Source organism: Hirundo rustica, chromosome 11, assembly GCF_015227805.2.
Source record: "Hirundo rustica isolate bHirRus1 chromosome 11, bHirRus1.pri.v3, whole genome shotgun sequence".
Lineage (NCBI taxonomy): Eukaryota > Metazoa > Chordata > Aves > Passeriformes > Hirundinidae > Hirundo > Hirundo rustica.
Window position 1 is genome coordinate 15,934,144 of NC_053460.1, and position 23,672 is coordinate 15,957,815.

The following is a 23,672-nucleotide window of genomic DNA, read 5'->3' on the forward strand; positions in this document are numbered from 1 at the left end:
TTTCAACCAGCTGGAAGACCCTTTCTGCTGTTAAGCATGGTGTGCTATATACAAGTCCAAGAATGTTAGAGAAATGTTTTAATTACAATAATGTACCTAAATGGACGTACCTATGCAGCCAGAAACACCTCCTACATTACTTATAATCAAGTTAAATCAGCTGTACAGCCATATCAAAAAGGGAAACCTGAGGTGTGTTGAAATCAGACAACACAGTCACAATCGTCACTGAATCGCACTCTGAAGGTTTTCCCTGGTTGGTGCCTTACTGCTTACCAATAGAAACACGTCATTAATAATGTCCCTAAACAGTTTGAAAACCTTTACAGAAAAGCTTCTCTTAAGCCCCTAAGTCTTCACATGATAAAGTTTTTTTGACACGTGACTGATGCAGAAAAGATAATTTAACATTTTTTTAATGATGATTTTTGCATGACTTTATCCTACTCTCTAAGCACTCATTGTCCTCAAAACCATGTTCCATCCCCATACTGCTCTAGTGAAATATCTGTGAGAAGCAGACTGATGTTTTCATATTCAGTACATAAAACACAACATACATATGCTCAACACTAAATCTTAGTAAACCTTGTTCTAATTTTTTTCAATTATTTGTATATGTGCAATAAACATAAAGAACCCACTCATTCTTGCTTGTCTTTCCTATTCACAAGTGTAATTCTCCATAACTTCATATCCTTTGTTTTGGTCATCATGTTTCTCTGTGTGTGAAACCCAAACTATTTTTACCTCAGCAGAATTAATCAGAAGAACAAATTACATTGTCAGAATGTGCAGATTTGGCAAAGAAAATGGATCTGATTCCATACTGCCCAGCTTCCAGCAGAAGCCAGGCAGGCTTCTGATGATCTGCCCAGCAACTAGCCTAAAGGGCTGCTGAGAAACCTGGTGTTCCAGATTCCTCAGTTCTGGGAAGGACATCACTGGACTGCAGCCCTATGGCTTGGGATGTGAAGGCTTCCAGGCTCTAGAGCAGAAAACTGCCACAAAACCAGGGAGCCCACAGCTGCCAAGGTCAGCAGCTCTGAGATCCACACATGGACTGGCCTAGATCCAATGCCCAGTGCAACACTCCTCCATAGAGACCTCCGGGGTCTGAGAGGGGTTTGCTCACAAGTGGAAGGAAGCAAACTCTGAAGTATCACACAGCAGCACATTTAAGAGAAAGGTACTTACAGGAGGTTTCTATAAACAATCCTTTGAAAATAACATTTGTTTAAATAACTGCAAACAGTGTGACAGTACCATGCACCGGTGTCTGGTTCATTTGAGGTATCTCATACTGTACATCACAATTAGCACAAGTGTCAATCAGAACAGTTATTATAAGAAATATTCTGGTTTAGTCAGTGATAAAGAATAATTTGCTACCAACAAGGGCAGAAATCACCTTTAAAGTAATTATCTCATCTTCATCTTTGAGAATTAAAGAAGCTCGACAGTGATACAAACCTAAATTAATATTCTGATTTATCTAACTTACATTTTGTGCTCTTACATGTTAAAAATACTCAAGCATATTAATGCTGGAAATTTGGAAACCAAAGCTTATGGGTGCTATACAGGGGATACAGAGAAAATATTGTTTGTACAGCCCAAGGAATCAGTGAGGAATGATACCTCTGTGAAGGATTCATCTTTCATGTGATAAGAAAGTGTGGTGAGACAAGCTGCAGGCAGTCAGTCTACCTCTTGTTTAATTCTGTTGGAAATAACTGCAGGTAAAGCACTGCTCAGACAGCAGATCCCCTGCTTTCCTCATAATTCTGTTAGGATATTCACTTTGTCCTGCTCCACTCCCCTCTCCTAGAACAGCTCACGGGGGTGTGGAACAGCCACAGCTCCGTGGGCTCAGCTCAGGCCTTCTCAGCACGCCTCGGCCTAAGCAAAGGGAAATGACAGAAGTAAAACATGAGCAAGCTCTACTTTTACCCCAGTCTCACCTTTCCTCTCCCAGCTCTAGTCTTTCAATCACCCCCCTCTATCTTACTGTGAAATCTGCCCTCCATTTATTCCTGTCTCTATTTTCATCTCAGTGAAACAGCAATCAAAAGGGCAAACAGACAGTGAGGTAAAGTGGGTAACTTCAATATTTTTTTCATGTGCATCTTTTATTCCATGGGCTCTTAAATAAATAATTAGAACCAACAGTGTTCCAGACCATTTAAAGTGGACACTTTTCCATAGGCTACAGCAAAATTTGATAGTTGGAAAGCAGTAAATACTTAACAATGAAAAAAAAAATCTAGTGCATCTCATACCTGTGTCATTTCCAAAAATAAGTAAAAAACCAGCACTAGCTCATGTCTGTTACTAAAGCAAGTACATACTACCAGGAGAGAACTGCTGGCTTAATGCATCTCTTTTTTATACAGTGGTATCTTTTAATAGAGGCATGCTTCAAATGTATGAAGTTCAAAGAATATGGAAGGGTCTATTTCAGGTTGTTTTGATTTTTGTTTAAGGAAAAGTCATTCTGGTGGACAACAAGGGTAAATTCCACATCTATATGTGGCAACATTTATAAAACTCCTAAATGAACACTTCTGTAAAAGTGAGAGTATCTAATTTTACTAAATGAAATACTACTGGCAACTGCAACAGCTTACCTTTTAATTTAGAGGGATATTTGTAAATTGTCTACTCCCTGTAACCCATAGCTCAGATTTTTGGGGAGCTGGGGAATGTGTTTCAGAACAAGCAATGTTCAGCTGCAAGGAGAGCTAAGGAAGGACAATCCTGATCTTCTCTTACAGGCAGTGCTTAACCTGCTCAACTGAATGCAATGGTTTAAACTGTCAAAATCCAAGTTAATTCCTACTCTGAACCTGAAACATGGCAAAAAAGTCTTTAAGAAGGGACAGTAAAACAATAGTCAGCATTCCTTATTAACCAAACCAACAAATAAGTGACTAAATGCTTAATCTTGAAGAAATTTAACAATACAGTAAATATTATCAGAGGAAAATATTCCAATTCCAAAAGAAAACCAGGAACTGGTTTAAGCCACAGTCCACCCTCACTTCATATATGTGCTGATAATGCAGAGTTCCTGTTTTATTGGATTTGCTGTGCTCCAGCTCATTACACACAGCTGCTTCCCATGGGCACATGTACAATACCCAGAAGGAGGATGAACAACCTAAACTGTAAGATTTTAGCCAAAAAATCAAAGGCTTGCATGCTCTACTTCTTGATAATGAAACAAAAACAAAATAAGCAAAACCAAAACACCAAAACCCCAAACAAATAAACCACAGAACACCCACATTTAACACAGATGTTAAAAAAAAAATTAAGGTGTAAGAGCATATATATAGTCATAAAAATCCCATTAATGGCTTTGGACAGGTTAAAATAACTATGGATACCTGTTAGCCCATGAGTGATGTAAATAAATAAAAAATAGGAAATATGCATATATATGTGTGTGTGTGTGTGTGTGTATGTATGTATGTATAGTCATTTCAATGGACTGAAAATTACACATGAACTCAAGTAGTTTGCAGGTTGGACTTAAACCCCAATTCAGTTCCTACTGAAATCTGTAGGATACTATCACACTTTAATGTGTATCCCACATTTATGTATGTATTTATGTATTTATTATTTATTATTTATATATTTAAAGTGTATCCCACTTTAAATATATATCATAAGGAATCACCTGAATGTGCTTCTCACATCTGATGGCACTATATGGATTGTGTTCCTATAAAACATTTGCTATTTATTCTTTGAAATTAAATGCCATTAAAAAGTCTGTCAGCAAAACTGTAAAGAGAAATATTTTACCTTTTCTCAGTCCTGTCTTTTACAATCCGAGATCTCCTCACACTTGGATATCATTCCATTTCCAAATCCATTCTACTGTATTTTACTATTATTACATACAAATCTTTGAAAGCCACGATCCAACCTGACAGTGTTTGTCATGACACATTTATTTATTTATGAGTGCCCACTGCTGAGGCACCATTCAGAGTGTTGCATTGCAAATAATCTTTGCCTGCATTGGTGTGTTTGTTTATGGGGCAATGGAAATTAAAGAGGAAGTCTTCTATGGCTTCAGTAAGCTTTGAAACAAGCACAATGTTATTATATAATTACTAATTAGATGCTTAAAATTCACTGTTAATTATTGAGATTGTAATTTCTCCTATTGCAGTAAATTTTTCTTAATTTCTTTCTCATCAAACACAATTCAGTTTTCCTTTTTTCTTTTTTTAATGTTACTTTTCCAAAGTATCTTACTTCGGCTTCTGTAAGGTGGAAAAGTCTTGCAATACTTATTTTGAAGGCATTGCAATATTTGCCAATTTTTATAGCAATGTTTCTGTGATTAATTTCTATTAAAATTTTAATTTAGGCCAGAGATGACTAAGCAAGGATTTCATCAAGCAGTGCTTTCCAGTGTGTCTTCCAAGCAGAAGTGCTCAACACAGAGTTTGCAGTGTTGTCACAACCATCAGTATTTTGCTTTATTTACAATTTCTTGAGGAATGAGATGCTTTGTTCGTGAGTTTTTTCATGCATTCTGTTATGACTCATACGGTGTCATTCCGAGGATGATTATGAGGTCAATATGAGCATTACTTAAAGAAAGACGCCATTTATAGTGACTAAAACCTTGTGGGGAAAAATCAGCAGCTTTTCTTGAGCCCTCTAGTGTTTGAAATTGAGTCTCAAAGGGCTTGTGAAGGATCCTGCTTATTGAAAGTGATCTTCTGGAGATTTATACGTATCTCAAGTAGTCCTGATAACTCTGCTGAATTCCTAGCATACACATAGTGCATTATTACTTGCAAACCAACTCATACTGACCATTTTTGACAGCTAACATCCCTAAAGAATACAGAGGATGAGTTTTAAAAATAGAAAAAAACAGTCCTTTTAAAGAATCTCTTCTCTGTTTACAATCCTTCATCAATATAAATGATACACAGAATTCTGTGCATATATCAAAAGTACCTAGAACTTTCCAGAATCCACTATTTCTGCATCACAGCTAAAGATTCTGAACAGTATAAACAACTCAACTGATTCTGAGAAACTTTGGTCCATCCTTTCATGCTTTTTGCATTAAGAGCTGCCCAGTTTGCAGGGGAAATTATCTATACCTGGGAGCAGCTGAAAAAGAAACCAGGCAGCTGACGAGCCAAAAATGATATACAACATAAAGCACTGTTGCCTCCAGATTTCTTTAATGAACCAGACTCTCCTTTTTTGCTTCCTGAGCCTCGGATCGCAATTGAGAATAACTACGGCACCTTCTCAAAGCATCAACTGCCAGCTCCCTGCTAATAAACTCATCCAGAGCAACTTATTAAGACATAACCTTTAAGTGTGTGAGCAAACAATATGCAGTGAAACCCTCAACACAAATATCTATAAAGCGAGATGAAGTATTAGGATTACTGCAGCTTTCTCTGAGCGAAGCCAAGCATATGGTGGTATAATGGAGCGTGAATTTACAGCAGCAGAGATGTACGATATAGATTAAAGCTTCATCTGGGAGAACATACTGCACGGGGGGAAAAAAAAATGAAAAAAGATAAAACCACAAACAAACAAACAAAACAACAAACCAGTAATTTTTTGTTTTGTTTTCTGGTTTAAGGATGAGCGCCGAATACTCTTGTGTAGAACGAGGGCTCCCTCTGCTGCCCACGGGGAAGGACAAACCGAATGCTGCCTCCGAGCCGCTAAAAACGCCGTCCCGAAATAGCCCTGATTCTCAGTCCGTCGGAACGTGCTTCTCGGAACACGAGGATGGATGCGAGGCTTCCAGGCACTACGGATGGGCTCCTGTGATCCATCTGGAGGGCGCAACACGGAAAGAGCCAAAGAAAATTAACTCCACTAATTTTGTCTGCATTCGCTGCAAGAGTTGCTAAAAGGAACAAGCGCTTGACACATTTTGTTACTGTTTAAAACTAGACCGGAAATATTTGGTAAATACATCTTTATTAGCCCTGCTTTAAGGGAGTTATGGCTTGTTCATCGTGGAAGAGCAGCTTTTGGGGTTGTTTCTTAGGTTAGATTAAATCTTAAATTATAAGTGGAAAATCTACAGCCTTTAATAAGAAATGTGATTGACCAACTACAAAGGCCGAAATTTGAGGTGTGAAAAGTTACTTTTTTAACGTGACTGAAGCTATTAAATGAGTGTGCTGGTAATACTTGTACTGCTATTTTGACGCTGTTAGAGTGTCTCCGTACCCAGTTTGATGAGGACCAGTACCTTTGTCAGCTTTTTGGGGAAGTTTTTTTGGGGGAAGTTTTGGTGGTGGTGGTGGTGGCGGCGGGTGGTGGGTTGTGTGTTTTTTTTTTTTTTTTTTTTTTTTTTTTTTTTTTTTTTTTTTTTTTTTTTTTTTTGTTGTTGTTGTTGTTGTTGTTGTTTTTTAATTTATTTTAATTTTTATTTTTATTTTTATTTGATTCCAGAGACGTGGCTGAAGGTCAAGGATGTCTTTTGTGGACTGTGGACCGAAGTGGGGAGCAGGGGGGCTCAGCACAGGGAGGCACTTTTGGGGAGCCCCATGCGAGCAGAGATGGGGACAGCGCCGCTCCCTGCCTCTCCCGTGGAATGATCCACCGAATCGCGTCCCCACGGCTGCCTTTTAGAGGAAATCGGAGAGCCCGTGGCAGACACAGAGCCCAGGCCACCAGTCCACGGTGACATTTGAGGCAGTCCCTGGCACAAAGGGACGGACACGGCAGAGCCTCGGTGTTCCATCAGCCCAGGGGACCGTGCCCGTCCCGCTGTGCCCTCACACTCACACACAGCGCACTCCGGCTGATCCCGCTGTGCCCTCACACTCACACACAGCACACTCCGGCTGATCCCGCTGTGCCCTCACACTCACACACAGCACACTCCGGGCTGGTTCCGCTGTGCCCTCACACTCACACACAGCGCACTCCGGCTGATCCCGCTGTGCCCTCACACTCACACACAGCGCACTCCGGCTGATCCCGTCCCGCCGTGCCCTCACACTCACACACAGCGCACTCCGGGCTGGTCCCGTCCCGCTGTGCCCTCACACTCACACACAGCGCACTCCGGGCTGATCCCGCTGTGCCCTCACACTCACACACAGCGCACTCCGGCTGATCCCGCTGTGCCCTCACACTCACACACAGCGCACTCCGGGCTGATCCCGCTGTGCCCTCACACTCACACACAGCGCACCCCGGGCTGCTCCCGTCCCGCTGTGCCCTCACACTCACACAGAGCTCACTCCGGGCTGCTCCCGTCCCGCCGTGCCCTCACACTCACACACAGCGCACTCCGGGCTGCTCCCGTCCCGCTGTGCCCTCACACTCACACACAGCGCACTCCGGGCTGCTCCTGCTGTGCCCTCACACTCACACACAGCGCACTCCGGGCTGCTCCCGCTGTGCCCTCACACTCACACACAGCGCACTCCGGGCTGCTCCCGTCCCGCTGTGCCCTCACACTCACACACAGCGCACTCCGGGCTGGTTCCGCTGTGCCCTCACACTCACACACAGCGCACTCCGGGCTGCTCCCGCTGTGCCCTCACACTCACACACAGCGCACTCCGGGCTGCTCCCGCTGTGCCCTCACACTCACACACAGCGCACTCCGGGCTGCTCCCGCTGTGCCCTCACACTCACACACAGCGCACTCCGGGCTGATCCCGTCCCGCTGTGCCCTCACACTCACACACAGCGCACCCCGGGCTGGTTCCGCTGTGCCCTCACACTCACACACAGCGCACTCCGGGCTGGTTCCGCTGTGCCCTCACATTCACACACAGCGCACTCCGGGTTGCTCCCGTCTGGAGCATCTCTTTGATGAGGAGGGGCTGTGAGACCTGTGCCTGGAGAAGAGTGAGAGGGATCTCTTCAATCCATACCGGTATCTCCAGAGGATGGTACCAGGCTCTGTTCAGTGGCGCCCAGCGGCAGGGCAAGGAGCAATAACCGGAATCTAAAACACAGATTCCACATCAGTATGAGGAAGAACTCCTTACCACTGCGTGTGGCAGGGCTGCCAGGGAGGTGTGGAGTACCCCGCTCTAGGCACATCCCAAACCCAGCAGGACGGGTCCCTGCGTCCCCTACCCGGCTCACCCTGCCCTGGTCGGGGGGCTCGGGCATCGGCGGTGGATTGGCCTCGCCTGGCCCGGACGCGGCGGGGCGGGGGTAGCGCTCGGCGGTGGATTGGCAGCGCCTGGCGCGGGCGGCCTCAGCCATGGCGGACGAGGAGCTGGAGGCGCTGCGGCAGCGGCGGCTGGGGGAGATCAGGGCCGAGCACGGGGTGAGGGAACGGGGGGGATCGGGGCCGGGCACGGGGTGAGAGAACGGGGACATCAAGGTCGAGCACGGGGTGAGGAAACGGGGGAATCAGGGCCGAGCACGGGGTGAGGGAACGGGGGAATCAGGGCCGAGCACGGGGTGAGGCAGCGCCCGACCCTCCGCCCGGAGCGCTTTCGGCGCCTCTCGGGGGCCGGAGGGGAAGAGCAGAGGCATCTGCGTGACCGAGGCCGGGGGGAGCGGGAAGAGGCCCGGCCGTGCCCGGAGCTTGGGCTGGAAAGGGCACCGAGCGCAGCCCGGCCTCCGCCGCCACCTCCCTCCGCTCCTGCCCCGGGAGGTCCGGAACACGAGCCCTCACACTCACTATTCCATGGATGCCCTGGGCACTCACTATTCCATGGATTACTTTCCTAGCCTTTCAGCCATCCCAGTTTTCAGAGCTGAATCACAGAATCATAGAATTGTTAGGGCTGGAAGGAGCTTCTGGAAATCATCCAGTCCAACCTCTCACCAGGGCGGTCACCTGAGCAGGTGACATAGCTGCATGTCCAGGTGGGTTTGGGACGTCTCCAGAGACTCTGTGCCCTCCCTGGGCAGCTGCTCCAGTGCTCTGCCACCCTCCAGAAGTTCTTCCTCGTCTTAAGGTGAACCTTGTTTCATGTGTTTTTGTTTATGGTCATTGCTCCTTGTCCTGTGCTGGGCACCACTGAAGAGAGTTGGACACCATCCTCTGACACAATCCATATATGGATTTATATGAAGTGGCAATTTCCTTGTTCATGTGAAGGATTTTCTCTACCTTCAGTCAGCCCCATTTCCTGTCTGTGTGATTTTCCATCCTACTTTAACACTTTTAAATGTTACCTGTAAAATCTGAGGTGTTGATTCCATATAAAGTTCAGGGGTTTTTCATTTTTTTGGTTACTTGCTTCTGAATAGTCACCAGAAATAGCAACTTGGAAATTTGCTCCATTTTGTTTTTCATATGTATTACTGTTTAATGCAGGAACCAACTCTTGTAGACTTGGTTCCTGCATTAAACACTAATACCCCCGCATTAACGACATAAAACCCCCTCATTAACTTTTCATCAGTTTCAGGAGTTAGACTTGATGATCCTTGTGGGTTCCTTCCAGCTCAGAATATTCCATGATTCTGTGATTCTGTGATTTCAGCTGCCCTGCTGAGAATGTGTTATGTTTCATTTTACTTACCCATGACTTACTCTCATGGATTTTAGAATGCTTTTGTCAGCTTTCTGGGCTTTGGGGAAGCCTGTTACCCTAGACCTAAGGGGGAAGCCTCTTCCTGCCCAAAGCCACAGGAATCTGTGGATGGAGCAGGAGCAGCACTCACCCCACTGTTGGCATGACTGTGTTGTGAGGAAGGCAGAGGGTGGCACATTTATTTGCTAGGGCAGCAGATTCCCATTTTCAGGATCTCATCCACAGGCAGGCGGGTTTAGCAGGCAGGTTTATCTTCCATGGACACTGCTGGAATATTTTAACTTTCTCTCCTGTGTGGACTGATTCTGGATTGTGATTTTTGCTCTGCTCTCCTTCTCCAGGATCCTTCTGCTGATCCGTCACAACAGGAAGCAAAACAGAGGTATAAATGAGACTATTGAATTTTGGTTTGCATCTAGTAATTTTTAACTATTTACTCTTTTTTTTTTTTTTTTTTTTTTTAGTATTTAATTTCTTTGGAATGCTGCCCCACATTTGTTTTGTTGCTGGGAAAACCACCAACAAAGGAATTGAAATGGATCAAAGCTTTGATGCAGGTGTGGCTCCCATGCCATGACCATTCTGCCTGAACCCTGCTGGGGTGGGAGGGCATGGTGAGAAAGCAGCAGCAGCTCATGTTCACTTGGGACTTGTCTGAGTTCAGTCACCTGAACTGAGCTGCAGTGATACAGCAGGCTGCTCTGGAAGGCAGAATCCTTGCCTCCTTAGGGTTGGTAGGAGTTTATGATCCAAGTCTTGAAGGCTGGCAGAACTCCTCCCAAACTGGTGCTTTTTGTCAGTGGTGAGGTTGGGTTGGGTTGGGTTTGACTATTGCTGCAGTGGGAAGAGCCTTTTCCGGTCGATTTGATTTTTCTGGGATGTCTATTCCAGTAAAACTCTGACACAAAATGATTTTTGTCAAAGCTCAGGCTGGGAACAGTGTTCAGTATTTGTGCTAAGGGGACAATTGTAAACAGGTGTTTGAAGAGCTGACTTTGCACAGTCCAAGCTTGTATTAACTAAAATTTCATAAACTAAAGCTCCAGTTTTGCAGATAGTTAAATACTTGAATACATAGAGACTTAGTGAAAAGTTCTAAGTATATAAATGAGCTTTGGTTTGGTTTTGGAGTTGCATGGACAATTCCTTGTGCCTGCTCTACCATGCACTGCCTTGGGGTGAATTCCACACGGATAAACGCAGGATCTAAAGGATGGCTTTTGTCTCTTAAAATGTAATCATGAGCAGTGAGGTGTAAGTGTGAAACTCCACCTTGATTTCTTGTAAGATGTTGCCAGCTGTGTAATTTCAGCATACACAGAGTGTCCACGACAGGAAATGGTGTAAAAGATATTATGTAAATGCAAGGTTTGAAGTGACCTCAAGAAGCCATTTCCAGAATCAAAAGTCTTCTGTAATTTGCTGTTCTGTTCATGTTATTTTAGGTGTTTGAAATCCCACTTTTTATGTGTGGTTCACTTTTCCTTACAGAGAAGCAGAGATAAGAAATACTATTTTAGCTCAAGTTCTTGATCAAGCAGCTCGTGCAAGATGTGAGTATCCAAGTAACTTTCTAATAAAAAATACTCGTCTGACTCCTCAAAAGCATGTGTTGTACAGAGGCCAGACTAGAAAAATGCTGTTGTTGCTGAGAAGATAAAACTTGCAGCTTTTCAGCTGGCAGTATCAGTGATTAGAAAGGAGAGGCTAATGGGTATCTGAAATATGTTAATGTTTTGGGTTCTATTTAAATTAGCAGAAGGAATTATACTGAAAGTCAAAGTTGTTTAATCAGAGCAAATATTTAAAAGTAAGAAATACAACTGTCTTGTACCTGACATAAATGAAAATGCCTTTTTCAATTTATTTCACGACCCTGGCATGAGGGAGATTGTTTCCTAGGGACATTTCTCACATTTTTGTTACTAGTGAAGGCATTGGAGAATGTTTTAAACCCAAATGAACAAAGCCTGTTTTTGTTGCAGTAAGCAATTTAGCACTTGTGAAACCAGACAAAGCAAAAGCAGTAGAGAATTATCTTATACAGATGGCAAGATTTGGGCAGCTAGCTGGAAAGGTGAGTGTATTTCCTAATTCTTTCTCACATATATTTATTTTTAAAACAAACTCACTCTAAAATAAAGATGTTTGTAATAGATATGTTAAATTAACTGTAAATAGCTTTTAAAGGCTATTCTCTAATTCCATCAAAAACCTTTTGTAAGAAAGGAAATTGTGATTCAGATGTTTGATACTAAGCATCTCTCAGTTTGTTTATCCCCATTTTGTTTGACTTTCCCAGGTATCAGAACAAGGTTTGATAGAAATACTAGAAAAAGTGAGTCAGCAAACAGAAAAGAAAACAACAGTGAAGGTGAGGTTTTTTTCCTAGATGTAACGTGGTATAAAGTGGAGCAGCAGAATTGCACGTGTGGGACCAGCTCAGGGTGGAGCTTTGTATTTGCAGCTCTTCCCGTGGCCTGGTGGGTGCTGGGGTTCCATCAGCACTGCTGCACATTGGCAGCTCCTGGGGCTGGTGTCCTGTCCCCTGTCCCGGGCTGGCTCTTCTGCCCAGCACAGCCTTCACTGCACGGACTGGGAAAGGCTTGTGCCAGCCTGGATTTACCGTGACCCTTCAGTTTTCACTTTGTGTATTTCATTTCAGTTCAACAGAAGGAAAGTACTGGATTCTGATGAAGAGGATGATTATTAATACTACTGTAAGGCTGCCAAACAATAGCCTGGAAAAATGCTGTTAGCAGGCAGGATGCAAGATCTGAAAATGTTTACGCTTCTCGACTTTTTTTTTATTATTCTAAAAGGCCAACAAATAAACTTGTAAAATAAATCTGAGAAGGGGGATTTTATAACTTCAAGTTTTGTAGTATAAGAGGCCTGAGCAGTGTGGGGTTCCCTGTAGCTTTATTAGCATGAATGTTTTATTGCCCTTCCTCACTGTAAGCTCTGCTTTCAGCCACTGCACACACTTAACTTGCTGTTACTGGAGATACCAAACACAGGAGCCAAGCAAGAAACAGGGAGCAGCCACTCAGAGTTTAAACTCTGAACAGACTGTGTGACCGAAGTGTTAGGAGGGAGATCCCCTGAGCCCCTGAAGGATGCCTGTCCAGCCATCACCGGCTCTCAAGTCCTTACTGGAATTTAAAAATGAAGGTGTCCAAATAGAGTTGGATCGGGGGTTCCTATCAGGCAATCTGTGCAAAGAAATGTTACCAGCAAACAGCTGAACTGTTCCCCTGCGAGCTCCTGGGCTCTCAAACAAAGCAAGTTAACCGTGTCCACACACAGCACTGTTCAGACACTTGCTATCATGTATCCTTACAACTACCTCCACTTTTATCAAATGGCTGGAGTGTTTCTTACCTGGAAAAAAAGAGAAAAAACATCTTCCTAACCTCTGCAACTCCTGCATGCATAAAGTAAAACTGAACGTGTGCTGTACCTTTATTCAAGAATATGGTTATGGAAATCAGTAGAATAAATACTGTAATGTGCTGATAAACTCTCCCACCACAACCCCCTTATGTGACATAATTTAACAGCATTGTGTACAATTCCAACTGCAGTGTTTTTTGGAACAGAATAAACTTGTTTCAAGTGAGCACTAGTGGGTGTGTTTTTCACCTTGTCTGAATGTGGTTAAAAATGTGAAAATGGTTATTTTTGTTTCATTTGGTTTAGACTGCATTTTGCTTCTCTGTGTTTGTAATTAGGATGCCTTAGCTTTAGTGATAGGCTGTATGCCAAATTTCTTCAGGCCCATCACCCTTAATGAGTTTGAAGCCAAAGTGTAGTGAACTGATTTTTCTTATCTATATAGTTGAGAAATCTGAAGAATAATTTAGTTAAACACATGCTACAATTAAAACACAAGCAAAATTCTCACTCTGTAGTTTGGCAATCAGATCTATAATAGTCTACTTGATCTTAAATATCTGGATTATTCTTGCTACGGGTAAGGACCAATGACTTAACTCTGGGTCATCTTTATACTGTCACAAGAAGGAAAAACCCGTTTTGCCTCTTTTATGTCTTTTGACTTATAATAGCTGAACTTTTTTTTTTTTTTTTTTTTTTTTTTTTTTTTTTTTTTTTTTTTTTGTGTGTGTGTGTGTGTGTGAATGTAGAGCTAGAAAATGAGGTTATGTGAAAATGCTTAGTTTCACTAACGGTTCTATTTTGTACACCTCTGTGCATAATTCTAAAACCACATAACCTAATAAAGTTACCTGTAAAGGCTGGAGGAAGGGAAGTCCAAGGGTAAACACAAGGTAAAGTCTTCAAATGCCTACAAAACCAGTCAAGGAAATCTGATAGACTCAATGCTTGGACGAATGCACTCAAAGAAAACAGCATTTTCAAGAGTTCTTTTACTAGTTTTTTCTTTCCATCATTTGGCACAAATCCAAGGCACATCAGAAAATCAGGTGAACTCATAAATTATTAGAAAAATAAACACATTACCCTCAAATCCAAATGTCATTTGACGTTTTACCTCTTAGGTTAAAAAGTTATCTGAAAAACCCACCACTCTATCTTCCAGCTTTGTATTTTGCCAGGTAGTTTACTAATACCACAGTTAAAAGAAAGAGAATTATCTATACAAATAGTTCATGAAATAAAATGCAAGCTGGATGTGATGAGCCAAGAATAAAAAAATACTGCACTGCAAAACCTGGCTATTTACACCTCCTCCTCCCATAACCGAACAGTAGAAAATGAACTTCAAATTTAAGCAGCCACTTGGTAGTTCCCTGTGAGCTTTCAATTCTTCAGTGATCACCCCTGGGCACGGGTCAGGATTTGGCATATTGCAGCCAGAGCTCACCGATGTGAGAAGCACCTTTCATAATGGGAATTCCACCATTTGAAGAGCAGGCTCTGAAGCAGTTTTGTCTGTGGATGTTGCCCAGGTTCAGAATCGTGAATACTTGTGCATTTTTGCGTTACTTGCTTTAGAGGAGGGGAAAAGCAATTTAATTTTGTGTGCCCTTGCACCCTGTGCTTGCTTCTGCTTTTTGATTAGGCTGCGAACAGCAAGTCCAAAGCTTTGTCAAGGCCTCTCCACTTTTTCCCCAGTATCTTGGCTCCTCTGTAAGAACTTGATCTTGCAGCTCCAGTACAGGGGAGCATTGCTGAGAGATTAGCAAGGATTACATCCCTTCACATTAATAGTGCAGATGTTATGGACTATTGTTTGCCCAGCTACTGAAATATCCAGAAATATATACTATAATGGTTTGTAACATTACAATAAAAATAGACGTTTCAATTACCTCTGGCAATAAATACCTTGTTATCCAATATATCTTTTTATATATATAAATATATTTAATTCTGAATGTAGTGATAAAAACTGAAAATGCAAAAATTATTCAAAGACTTTTAAAACAAAGCGGGTGGCTGAAAAATACAATACAGGGTTTCATTTGGTTTACTGTGACATAGAACTTTTCAGTAAGTGCTGAACAGAATAGGAAAGTAATTTTGCTGTCTTCATCTCGTTACGTCCCTGTTAGCGAGATGGGGAACGATCTGGCTGTGTGGTCACCAACGCGAACAGAGTCAGAACATCCCAGCCGTGCTGCAGAGCCCGTGCCTGCTCTGAACTGGGGCGCGTGGCACACGCTGAGGGGCTGCTGAAATTCACACCACCACCTTCCCCAGGCTCAGGCTTCCGCGCCGTGCCCGTCTGTCGGCGGTGTGAGCTGAGCGTGGCAGTCCTGTGCCTGTGGGAGCCCCGGCGGCGCAGGGCTGGCTGAGCCGCCGGCGCTGCCCTGCTCTGCGGGCAGCGGCGCAGCGACCGTGTGTCTGCGCTGCGTTAACTGACTCCTGGCAGGAGCCCTCGTGTCCTCATCTTCCACAAACTCACCGCTGCAACCCCCGTCAGCCACCTGACCTGTGCTCTGCTCCAGCGTTCCAACAGATTTTAATTTGCTTTTATCAAAGCTCTTAATAGCCATCTGCGAGGAGAGAGAAACGGCACGTTAAAAGCATTATTTACTTTCTTCATTAACAAGGAAAATTAATACATTGTTTCCTGAATGTTATTATCATGTGAATTTCATGACACTGAGAACACAGCCAAGATTTAAAATAGCATACTTTGTAAGAGAGTAATTATATTTAGGCTACATATGAGGAAACAAGAGGTCAACCTGCCCCAGGCTACACACACATCAGTACCAGACCTGAAAACAACAGACATTCCAAAACTTATTTTCACCCACTATCCCAACATCATCCCAACTCTTCTAAACACCTTTTGTAGTGCAAGTCTCAATGCACTTGAAATTAACAGCAATTTCTTCTTCTGTTAAGAAAACTGGAAGTAGCAACAGGCAGGGTCACCCAGGTACTGCTGAAAGCAAAGGCAGTTTTCCCTGCTTCCAGAGGTCACCTGGTAGGGAAGAGACACCCACCCTGCCACCCCCTTAGTGCCTCTTTTTGGTCCTTCCAACAATTCATATCTTCCATTTCTAACCTGCTCCTGTTTCTCCTGTACAGAGTGGGTGGCTGTCCCGAATTATTGGCCACTCTGTAAATGTTAAAGTAACCAGGAGAAATAAAGAGAATCTATGCATGCTAATGACAGATCTTCTAAGACAAGAACTAAAGGAGAAAGTAGCTTTTTTACTGAATAATGGCAACAATCTTGAAAAAGCTGCAGGCAGAGGTTATGCACATTTAAATCCACTTAAATTCACTAATTTCAATTCAGAGCTGTGTGGACTCATGAACCAGTTCAGCCACAGCTATATGAACTCACAACCACAGAACAGGGCTGGAGTGTTCTGTATCAGGGTCACACATTGGTTTTCTGACACCTGTGTACTGAAATAACATACTGCCTTCAGTGGTCCACAGTTACAAAATCTAAATCCCAAGTTAAGTAGTGAAGTATTATAATTTAGAAAGAATTAATAAAATATTACAGTTTTATAGAATTAATTCAGTGTTCTCAAGGCTTTTGGCAAATATTCAGCCTTCTAAGGGCTGTAGGAAAAGGAACAATATCCCATTTTCCAGAAGGACATGAGCAGCAGAGTCTACATTCCCAAGGCTGTGTCAGTCTAATGATGGACAGCTGCTGGACTAATGTGGTAAAGACTATTTTGTTTTGGACAGGTCATTTTTCTCTTGATTTAGTGTTCTGAAATGGCTCAGCAGAAGATGCAATGAGAGTCAAAGCCCAGGTAAAGGAGGCAGAAGGAGCACAATCTCTGGGAAAGGCAGCATCCAGCAGCTGGTGTGGGTATCACTGCACCCCAGGCAGAGGTGAATCTATTGCACATGTTTGTGTCACAGCTGACAGTGCAACACACAGTTTGCTGTCACCCTTGCAAACAGTCTCCTCTTACAAGCACACTTAAAGCAAACCCTGCTTTCAATCTCCTGAAAAATGTCTCTCTTGCCAAAGCAAGCTACAGCTCCAAGAAGCTGCAGAGTTTTTCAGTCCTAGGTTTTGCTGGACAGGACACAGAAAACAAGACAGAGATGAAGCCCGCAGCAAGAGGCTTAAGAGGTTTAAAAGTAAGAATGAAGTGTTTAAGAGGTGTCATAGAAGCACCATTGAAGTTCGAGCAATGATGAAATGAGCAATTTGGCAAACAGGTCAGAACTTTTGTGATTCAGTGATCACCACTAGTAAACTTTCTTTACGTGTACCCAGAGTAATAGCAGAGCAAATAAACATATTTGAATAATCTGAGCAAGTATTTCCGCTTACCTGGTGCAGTAAGTGATAGTCAAAATTAGGGACACTTTTATCTCTTGTTATTGTTCTTCGTAAGTGTTTTTCTCTGAAGAAGATCAAAGAAATTAAATGTCTTCACATAAGCCTTTCATAAAAGCCTCTCTCAGAAGCTCCACAAGGTGGAACTGTCTCACCAGAGACAGGAAGCTCCCTGACAAGACCTTGCCAGAACTGCAGCCTACTTGTATTCCCCATATTTTACTATGGAATTTACATTAAGGCTTAAAAAGATAATGAGCAAAACCCAACCAATGAGTGAACACCGCTACAGTATTTTTAAGCATTTAACTGATGGCACACCAAGTATTAGTGCAATCCCAACTTTAGAGACATTTTCAAGCCCTCCCTCAGCACCCCAGTGAGCTTGTCATGGCCAGAACATCTGCCTGGGGATGTGCCCGTGCCAGCCCTGCAGGATCAACACCCACTGTCATGTGTAACCACCCCTGACCCACTCTGGGGCTCTATGAGCAGCTGCACTTCCCCTTCACTTATGGGAAACAACAAACACACTCTGAGCAAGCTTCTCTGCTTACTTGTTAAATCTGTTAATTGATTGGACCAGTTGAAGTTGTCTGCTTATGGGATCAGCAGCTTCCTCACAGGGCATAGGATGCACTTTAAAAGAACAGGCAGCTAAAATTACAACTGAGTCTCACTTAGGAATTTAAAAAAACACAGCTCTGTTTTTGAATCTAACATAAAACTAGAACAGTGCTAACTTAAATTAGAATGGTGATTTATCTTTGGAAATTTAAAAAACTTTTAAATTGCAGAAATAAACATTCTTCCTCAGATTAGTACAACTGGCCAACTGTCTGAAGAGACTGGAATTCTGGACTTTGAGGCCCTGAATTCCAGTTTTTACCAACCTGAATTAACACACAGATGCCAAGCCACCTCTTCATTAGTATTAATTACTCATAACTTCTATTGCTTTTAGAACTATTCATAATACTTGAAAGAACTAGTCTCAATTTTAGGTATCAGCATGCTGTGATTAATTTTTGTTTTCTATTAACCAGCCATTCACAATCTCTCTGAGGGAAGGAGGCAAGAGTTACTTTGAGAACTCATGGATGCTGAAATGGGCACTCCTGCTCCTCATCTTCCCGGATTCCTGCTTTGCAGCCTCCTTGTTTTCTTTCTACGGTCCTGGTGGCATCAGGTCCTTTGCTGAGCAGTCCAGCTCAGGGGGCACAGCTTTTCTTACGTGCCCAGGGCAGTGAACTCAAAAATTCACCTGAAAAACTTCTGAGCCAGCATAATGGGAGCAGTGGATGAGGCAGATCAGAAGCTGGGGATGAGAGGTGAGGAGGGGGAATCTGTGGTCCTTAAGCTCCATCTCAGAGGCTGCTTAGGCACATTAAGACAGAGGCCATGTGTCAAATCCTTTGAGGAGTGAAATAATTTGGCATCATTGAATATAACGTATAATGTTATTGCTATCAGAAAAATGGGAAGGTCAGAGTGAACACTGCAAGATAAAAGGTATCCAAAGGATGGTAACTCATCCTTCCCAGGGCACGGGGGCCCTGCTGCAGCCCAGCTGTGCTGTCACTGCACCTCATGGCCACACTGTGCCACCTCCTGCCACAGTCTGCAAACTGTGCTGGAAGGTTCACAGTCACCTCTGTGGCTCTCATTTCTGTCCCAAAACATGAGAGACAGTAACCAATGAAGATCACTCCCTGACCTGCTTTAGGGCAATAGAAATGATACCCAACACTCATTTAAATCTGTCCTGCTTTGCACTGAAATGCACACATCTTACATAGTTAATTACATCATCTCAAATGCGGTGTGTTTTTACCTTTGAATGTTTTTGCAGGTAAAATTCACACATACACCCCAAAGCAGGTGAAAACTAAGTTTGAAGCAATGTCATGAGTACAACACAAAGTCTGCTGCATTTAATTACAATATTTTAGGTGTTGAGGTGTTACATATCATAAATATGCAAAATAATTGACTGTTCTATTATTATATGTAAAGCAATTACATAAAATATTTGATACAGTCACCCATGAATACCTAAATCCCTTTTTATTCATACCAGAGGAAATATCACAGGTACCTTTTTTCCTTATTCTGACAGTAATGTGCTGCTCACTCTCCTTCTCTCCCTCTGCTGATGTGGGGACGCAGCTTGGTGCTGCTTCCAGCAACTTCATGATGTTTGAGTTCTTAAGAATTTCCATTTTCACCATTATTAAAGAAAAAGAAAAACAGTACCATTTAGTATTTTAGTATGTGCAGAGTGTATTAATTAATGCTTCCATTAATCAATACAACACACCTAAAATAACCTATTATAAAAACTAACTTGAAATTGTATCGTTCTGAGTAGGGACAAAATCAGCGTTCCGCAAGTTACACTGTAATGCAGCGATGATGTTGGAGTCCTGACCTCTTATTGTAAGCTGCGTTACTTATGGTTAAGCCAATTTCAGTTTAAATGGTAACATACATACTAAAATTGATTCAGTACAGAATTTTGTGGTCATTAAGATACATCTCAGAGGCCATTTAAGCACATTAAGGTAGGGGCCACGTGTCAAATCCTTTAAAGACTGAAATAATTCCGTGTAATTTAATATTACATATAATGTTATTGCTATTAATAAAGGGGAAGGTCAGAGTTATCTATTGCAAGATAAAAGAAATCAAAAGGCTTGAAGGGCAGAAGATGGTGGGTGGGACCAGGAACGTTGCTGCCAGCGTAGCTGATTAGTGCAAGGTGTTCATTTGCCTGCATCCAGCATTGCTTCTGCTCTCTCTGCCATTACAGAGATTTAAATGCTCATTTTATTTAGGCCTGTGCTTTCACTCTTTCTAGACTCATCCTTTTTATCCTGGGATAACTCATTCTAGAAACACAACCGGTTCCACAGGCCACCTGTGGCCATACCAGGAGCAGGCATCTGAGTGTTTACACGGCCTCCATCGCCGCCGCTGCGGCTCAGCCCGCACAGCCCCGCAGCCTGTGCAGCCCCGCAGCCCGTGCAGCCCCGCAGCCTGTGCAGCCCCGCAGCCCGTGCAGCCCCGCAGCCCGTGCAGCCCCGCAGCCCGTGCAGCCCCGCAGCCCGCGCAGCCCCGCAGCGCTGCGTCGCGCCCCGCGCAGCCGGCGCAGCACTCACGGGCTCGGCGCAGTGCGCGGCGGTGCGGCCGCGCTCGTTGCGCAGGTGGCGCAGGGCCCCGTGCCGCAGCAGCAGCGCCACCAGCGCCTCGTTCCCGCCCGCCACGGCCTCGTGCAGGGCTGTGCTGCCCCGGGCGTTGCAGAGGTTCACGGAGGCTCCGCGCTGCGCGGCAAAGGGAAAGCAGAGTTAGAAGGGCGGCACGGCGGCGCCGGAGCCGCGCCACCAGCGCCATCAGAGCCCACCTGCTCACGGCAGGGCCCCCCCCGCACGGCCACGGCTACACGGATCAGCTCATTTTGGGTTTGCGTGGATCTGTTATATATCCCAAGCTTAGGAGATACTTAAGAAGCCCCCAACCCTATGTCATAGAATCCCAGTCAAGAAAACCTGCCGCCTGCCACACAGAAATTCCACAAAAACAGCTACCTGTACAACAGCAAGGTATTATTTATCTAATTAAAATCTGTGAAGGGATGGGACTGAAAGGAGTAAGTTTAACAAAAACTCTTATATTTTTCCCCAAATATTTTTGACAGAGAAATGCGTAACTAAAAATACTGCTCCCGAGTACTGCGTAAGCACAGATACCACATGAGAAACACCAGCAGAACACTGTCTTCAGTGATCTTACCTGCAACAACAGGGCAGCGGTCTCATAGTGACCATTCAAGCATGCATAAATCAAGGGAGTATTTCCATAGATATCCTTCTTATTTTGTTTAGCATTGTAATCCATCAGGCACTTTACCACCTATTGAAAGAAGCAACAACTACTGAATAAGAGTACTGAGTTACTGAGTATGAGACTAATTTTCATGTTTTAACACCCACTTTTAAAAAAGAAAAATTTAAGCAACTACAAAAAAGGCCAGAAAAGAAAACTCAAGGTGTGTGAAAAACAAATATAACCAGTGTGAAAAGTGCATATTATATGGCTCTACGCAATATATTTACTATATTTGTTATGTTGTGCTAATTGTTAATGTGGTATTAATATTTTGATAGTATGGTAAATGTAGTTTTGTAGTTAAAATGTAGTTTTTATGTACCAACCACAGGAAAATATAAATCTTTCAAAGAAGAAAGAATTTACTACTTTCTTATCAGAAGAGACCAGCTCCTCCTGCTTTTCTCAGCCTAATGGACGCCATAGAGATTAAAGGAAAAAAGTGATACTAACCAGAAACAATTCTTAGTTAGAATGGAATTTATGCATTATGTATAAGCTGTATGAATATTCAACAGGCTATTGCTTTTAAGACATAATTTTTTGTTAACAGGGGTCCTTCTTCAGAGCTTGTAGCTCGGGAGAGGCACCCAGACGTCTGTAACTTTGTTTTTATTGTCTTGTATTGTCCTAACTCTAAAACTGTTAAATTTTTTACTCTAATTCTATTTTTATAACCATCTTATTTACTATTAAACTTTTAAAATTTTAAAACAAGTGATCGGCGTTTATCACAACCAGTAACTTAACAAAACATCAAAACCCAACCACCACAGCAGCAGCTTTTCCAAACTCATCACAACACTTGGAAGGAGTTCTTAATATCGTAATTACCCCATGAACTAATCTACAACTATCCTATGAATTAACCTACAACTCTGAGTTGTATCCTTGGTTTTGTCTTGTGCTTTGTCTTCCCATCATTTTCAAAATTCTCTTTTTTCCTCCTGCAGTCTTCAGCTCCTTATTTTTAAAACCCTAATTTTCCGCTTTTCTGCATCTTTCCATTTGCCTGTCTGCCCCTGCTTGTTCACGTTTGTTATTTTCCCGTCTCATTTACTCTCCCTCCTGTATTGACACCATCCCGCCATGGGCTCGTGCTTCTCCTTCGCTGCTTTTGCTTCCCTTGAAGTGAGGGACGAGCTATCCGCGGCCTCAAAGCTCCACTCAGCTCGTGATCTAATTAAAGGAGTTGAAACTACCGTAATTATTTAATACTGTGCCTACTGATGGTACCGAGACACAAACATAACCTAGAGAAGGAACGCACACAGAAGATTCAGCTGCACAAGGGATGTTTAAAGTTTTTAAAGTAGGACAGAAGGTTTTTGCACCACTTGCACTAAACCAGTATTTTAAGCCATTTATTAAGAAAAGGCGTCTACTGAAAGGGTCTCCGCTCCAAGTTCCCCCTTTCCCTCTGGAGATTTTAAGCGCTGAAAACACAAACCAGAAGGGCCAAACTCATTTTCTCAGTTCCCGGTTCGGTCTGGCGGCTGGCGTGCCCAGCAGCAGAGCCCCAGGTGCCAGCGCTCCCTGTCCAAGGCAGGTTACCTGGCAGTGTCCCCTCTGGCAGGCCAGGTGCAGGGGAGCTGCCAGCTGCGCGTTCCGGGCGCCGGCGCTGGCGCCGTGCCGCAGCAGCAGCGACGCCAGCTCGCCGTGCCCGTGCAGGGCAGCCACGTGCAGCGGGGTCAAACCGTCCTGGTTGGAAACGTTCACGCTCAGCCCGTTGGAACAGATCCTGGAAAACTTCTGTTGGGGAAAACACACAAGAAAACGGTAACGATAACCGTGCTTTAATTAGCGAAATAGCCAAATACCTGCTAAGTTTATATAGAACAAGGCGGGAGGGCATTACAGGAAATTCTGCTAGAGCCTAACTCGAGGCCTTCAGAAAAAGTCAGTAAAGCAGAGCAGCTTGGGAGTATTTTTCAAGACAAATTTACTTTTATTGTTATCTCTTTTCTTCCAACCTGAGAACTTCACGGAGAGCAATTCCAGGAAAGTATTCATGATGTTAAAAAGAGTTTAAAGCAGCACAGGTAGAGACCTAAGTAAAACTGAAAGTTTTTAATACCGCTGTTAAGATGCTCATACTGGATATGAGGCAGTGTTAGTGAGTTACTTTCATTTAAACAGATATTTATGTTCTTTGAGACAGAAAATAAACACCTCTTAATGCTACGTGAAGCACAGGGTAATAAGGATACAAACTAAAATTAATTTAATTCATCTGAGGCAAGAGCGGCCCAGAAAACAGAGTTCCCTGGGGGGCCAGGATAAGGAAAGCACCTGCAGGACAGTTTACCCAGCAGTACAGAACATCCTCTTTCACTCTTCTTGCAAACTGCCTGACATTTACAGTGGTGCACAAGCTTTCATTGTGTGCTTTCAACGTGTGCCTGCCTACCAGAGGGGTTGGGATTAATGAACAAGTTCCTTCTTCTCATTCAGCAGATAAACAAATTCCACAGCAGATGCCATTCCCCTCCCTG

At 43.4% G+C, this 23,672-nt stretch overlaps 2 protein-coding genes across 9 annotated transcripts in view; one reads left to right on the plus strand and one right to left on the minus strand.

Moving 5' to 3' along the window:
- Positions 1–8,215: 8,215 nt before the first annotated feature.
- On the plus strand, positions 8,216–13,158 carry PDCD5 (programmed cell death 5). The gene is made up of 6 exons (XM_040075723.2): positions 8,216–8,311; positions 9,875–9,915; positions 11,025–11,086; positions 11,519–11,610; positions 11,836–11,907; positions 12,199–13,158. The coding sequence occupies exons 1-6, from the start codon at positions 8,246–8,248 to the stop codon at positions 12,244–12,246; spliced, it is 381 nt and encodes a 126-aa protein (XP_039931657.1). The 5' UTR covers positions 8,216–8,245; the 3' UTR covers positions 12,247–13,158.
- A 756-nt stretch (positions 13,159–13,914) lies between these two features.
- Positions 13,915–23,672, minus strand: part of ANKRD27 (ankyrin repeat domain 27) — a 54,928-nt gene continuing 45,170 nt past the window's right edge. For 7 of the 8 annotated variants that reach the window (XM_040074998.2, XM_040074994.2, XM_040074995.2 and 4 more), the window contains exons 23-29: positions 22,732–22,929; positions 21,082–21,201; positions 20,451–20,612; positions 19,388–19,496; positions 17,847–17,928; positions 17,284–17,356; positions 13,915–15,517 (exon numbers count right to left, since the gene is read on the minus strand). In XM_040074998.2, the coding sequence (XP_039930932.1) occupies positions 15,224–15,517; positions 17,284–17,356; positions 17,847–17,928; positions 19,388–19,496; positions 20,451–20,612; positions 21,082–21,201; positions 22,732–22,929 (1,038 nt within the window). In that variant the 3' untranslated portion in view covers positions 13,915–15,223. The remainder of the gene's footprint in view (positions 15,518–17,283; positions 17,357–17,846; positions 17,929–19,387; positions 19,497–20,450; positions 20,613–21,081; positions 21,202–22,731; positions 22,930–23,672) is intronic. The other variant, XM_040074999.2, reaches the window with a different exon arrangement.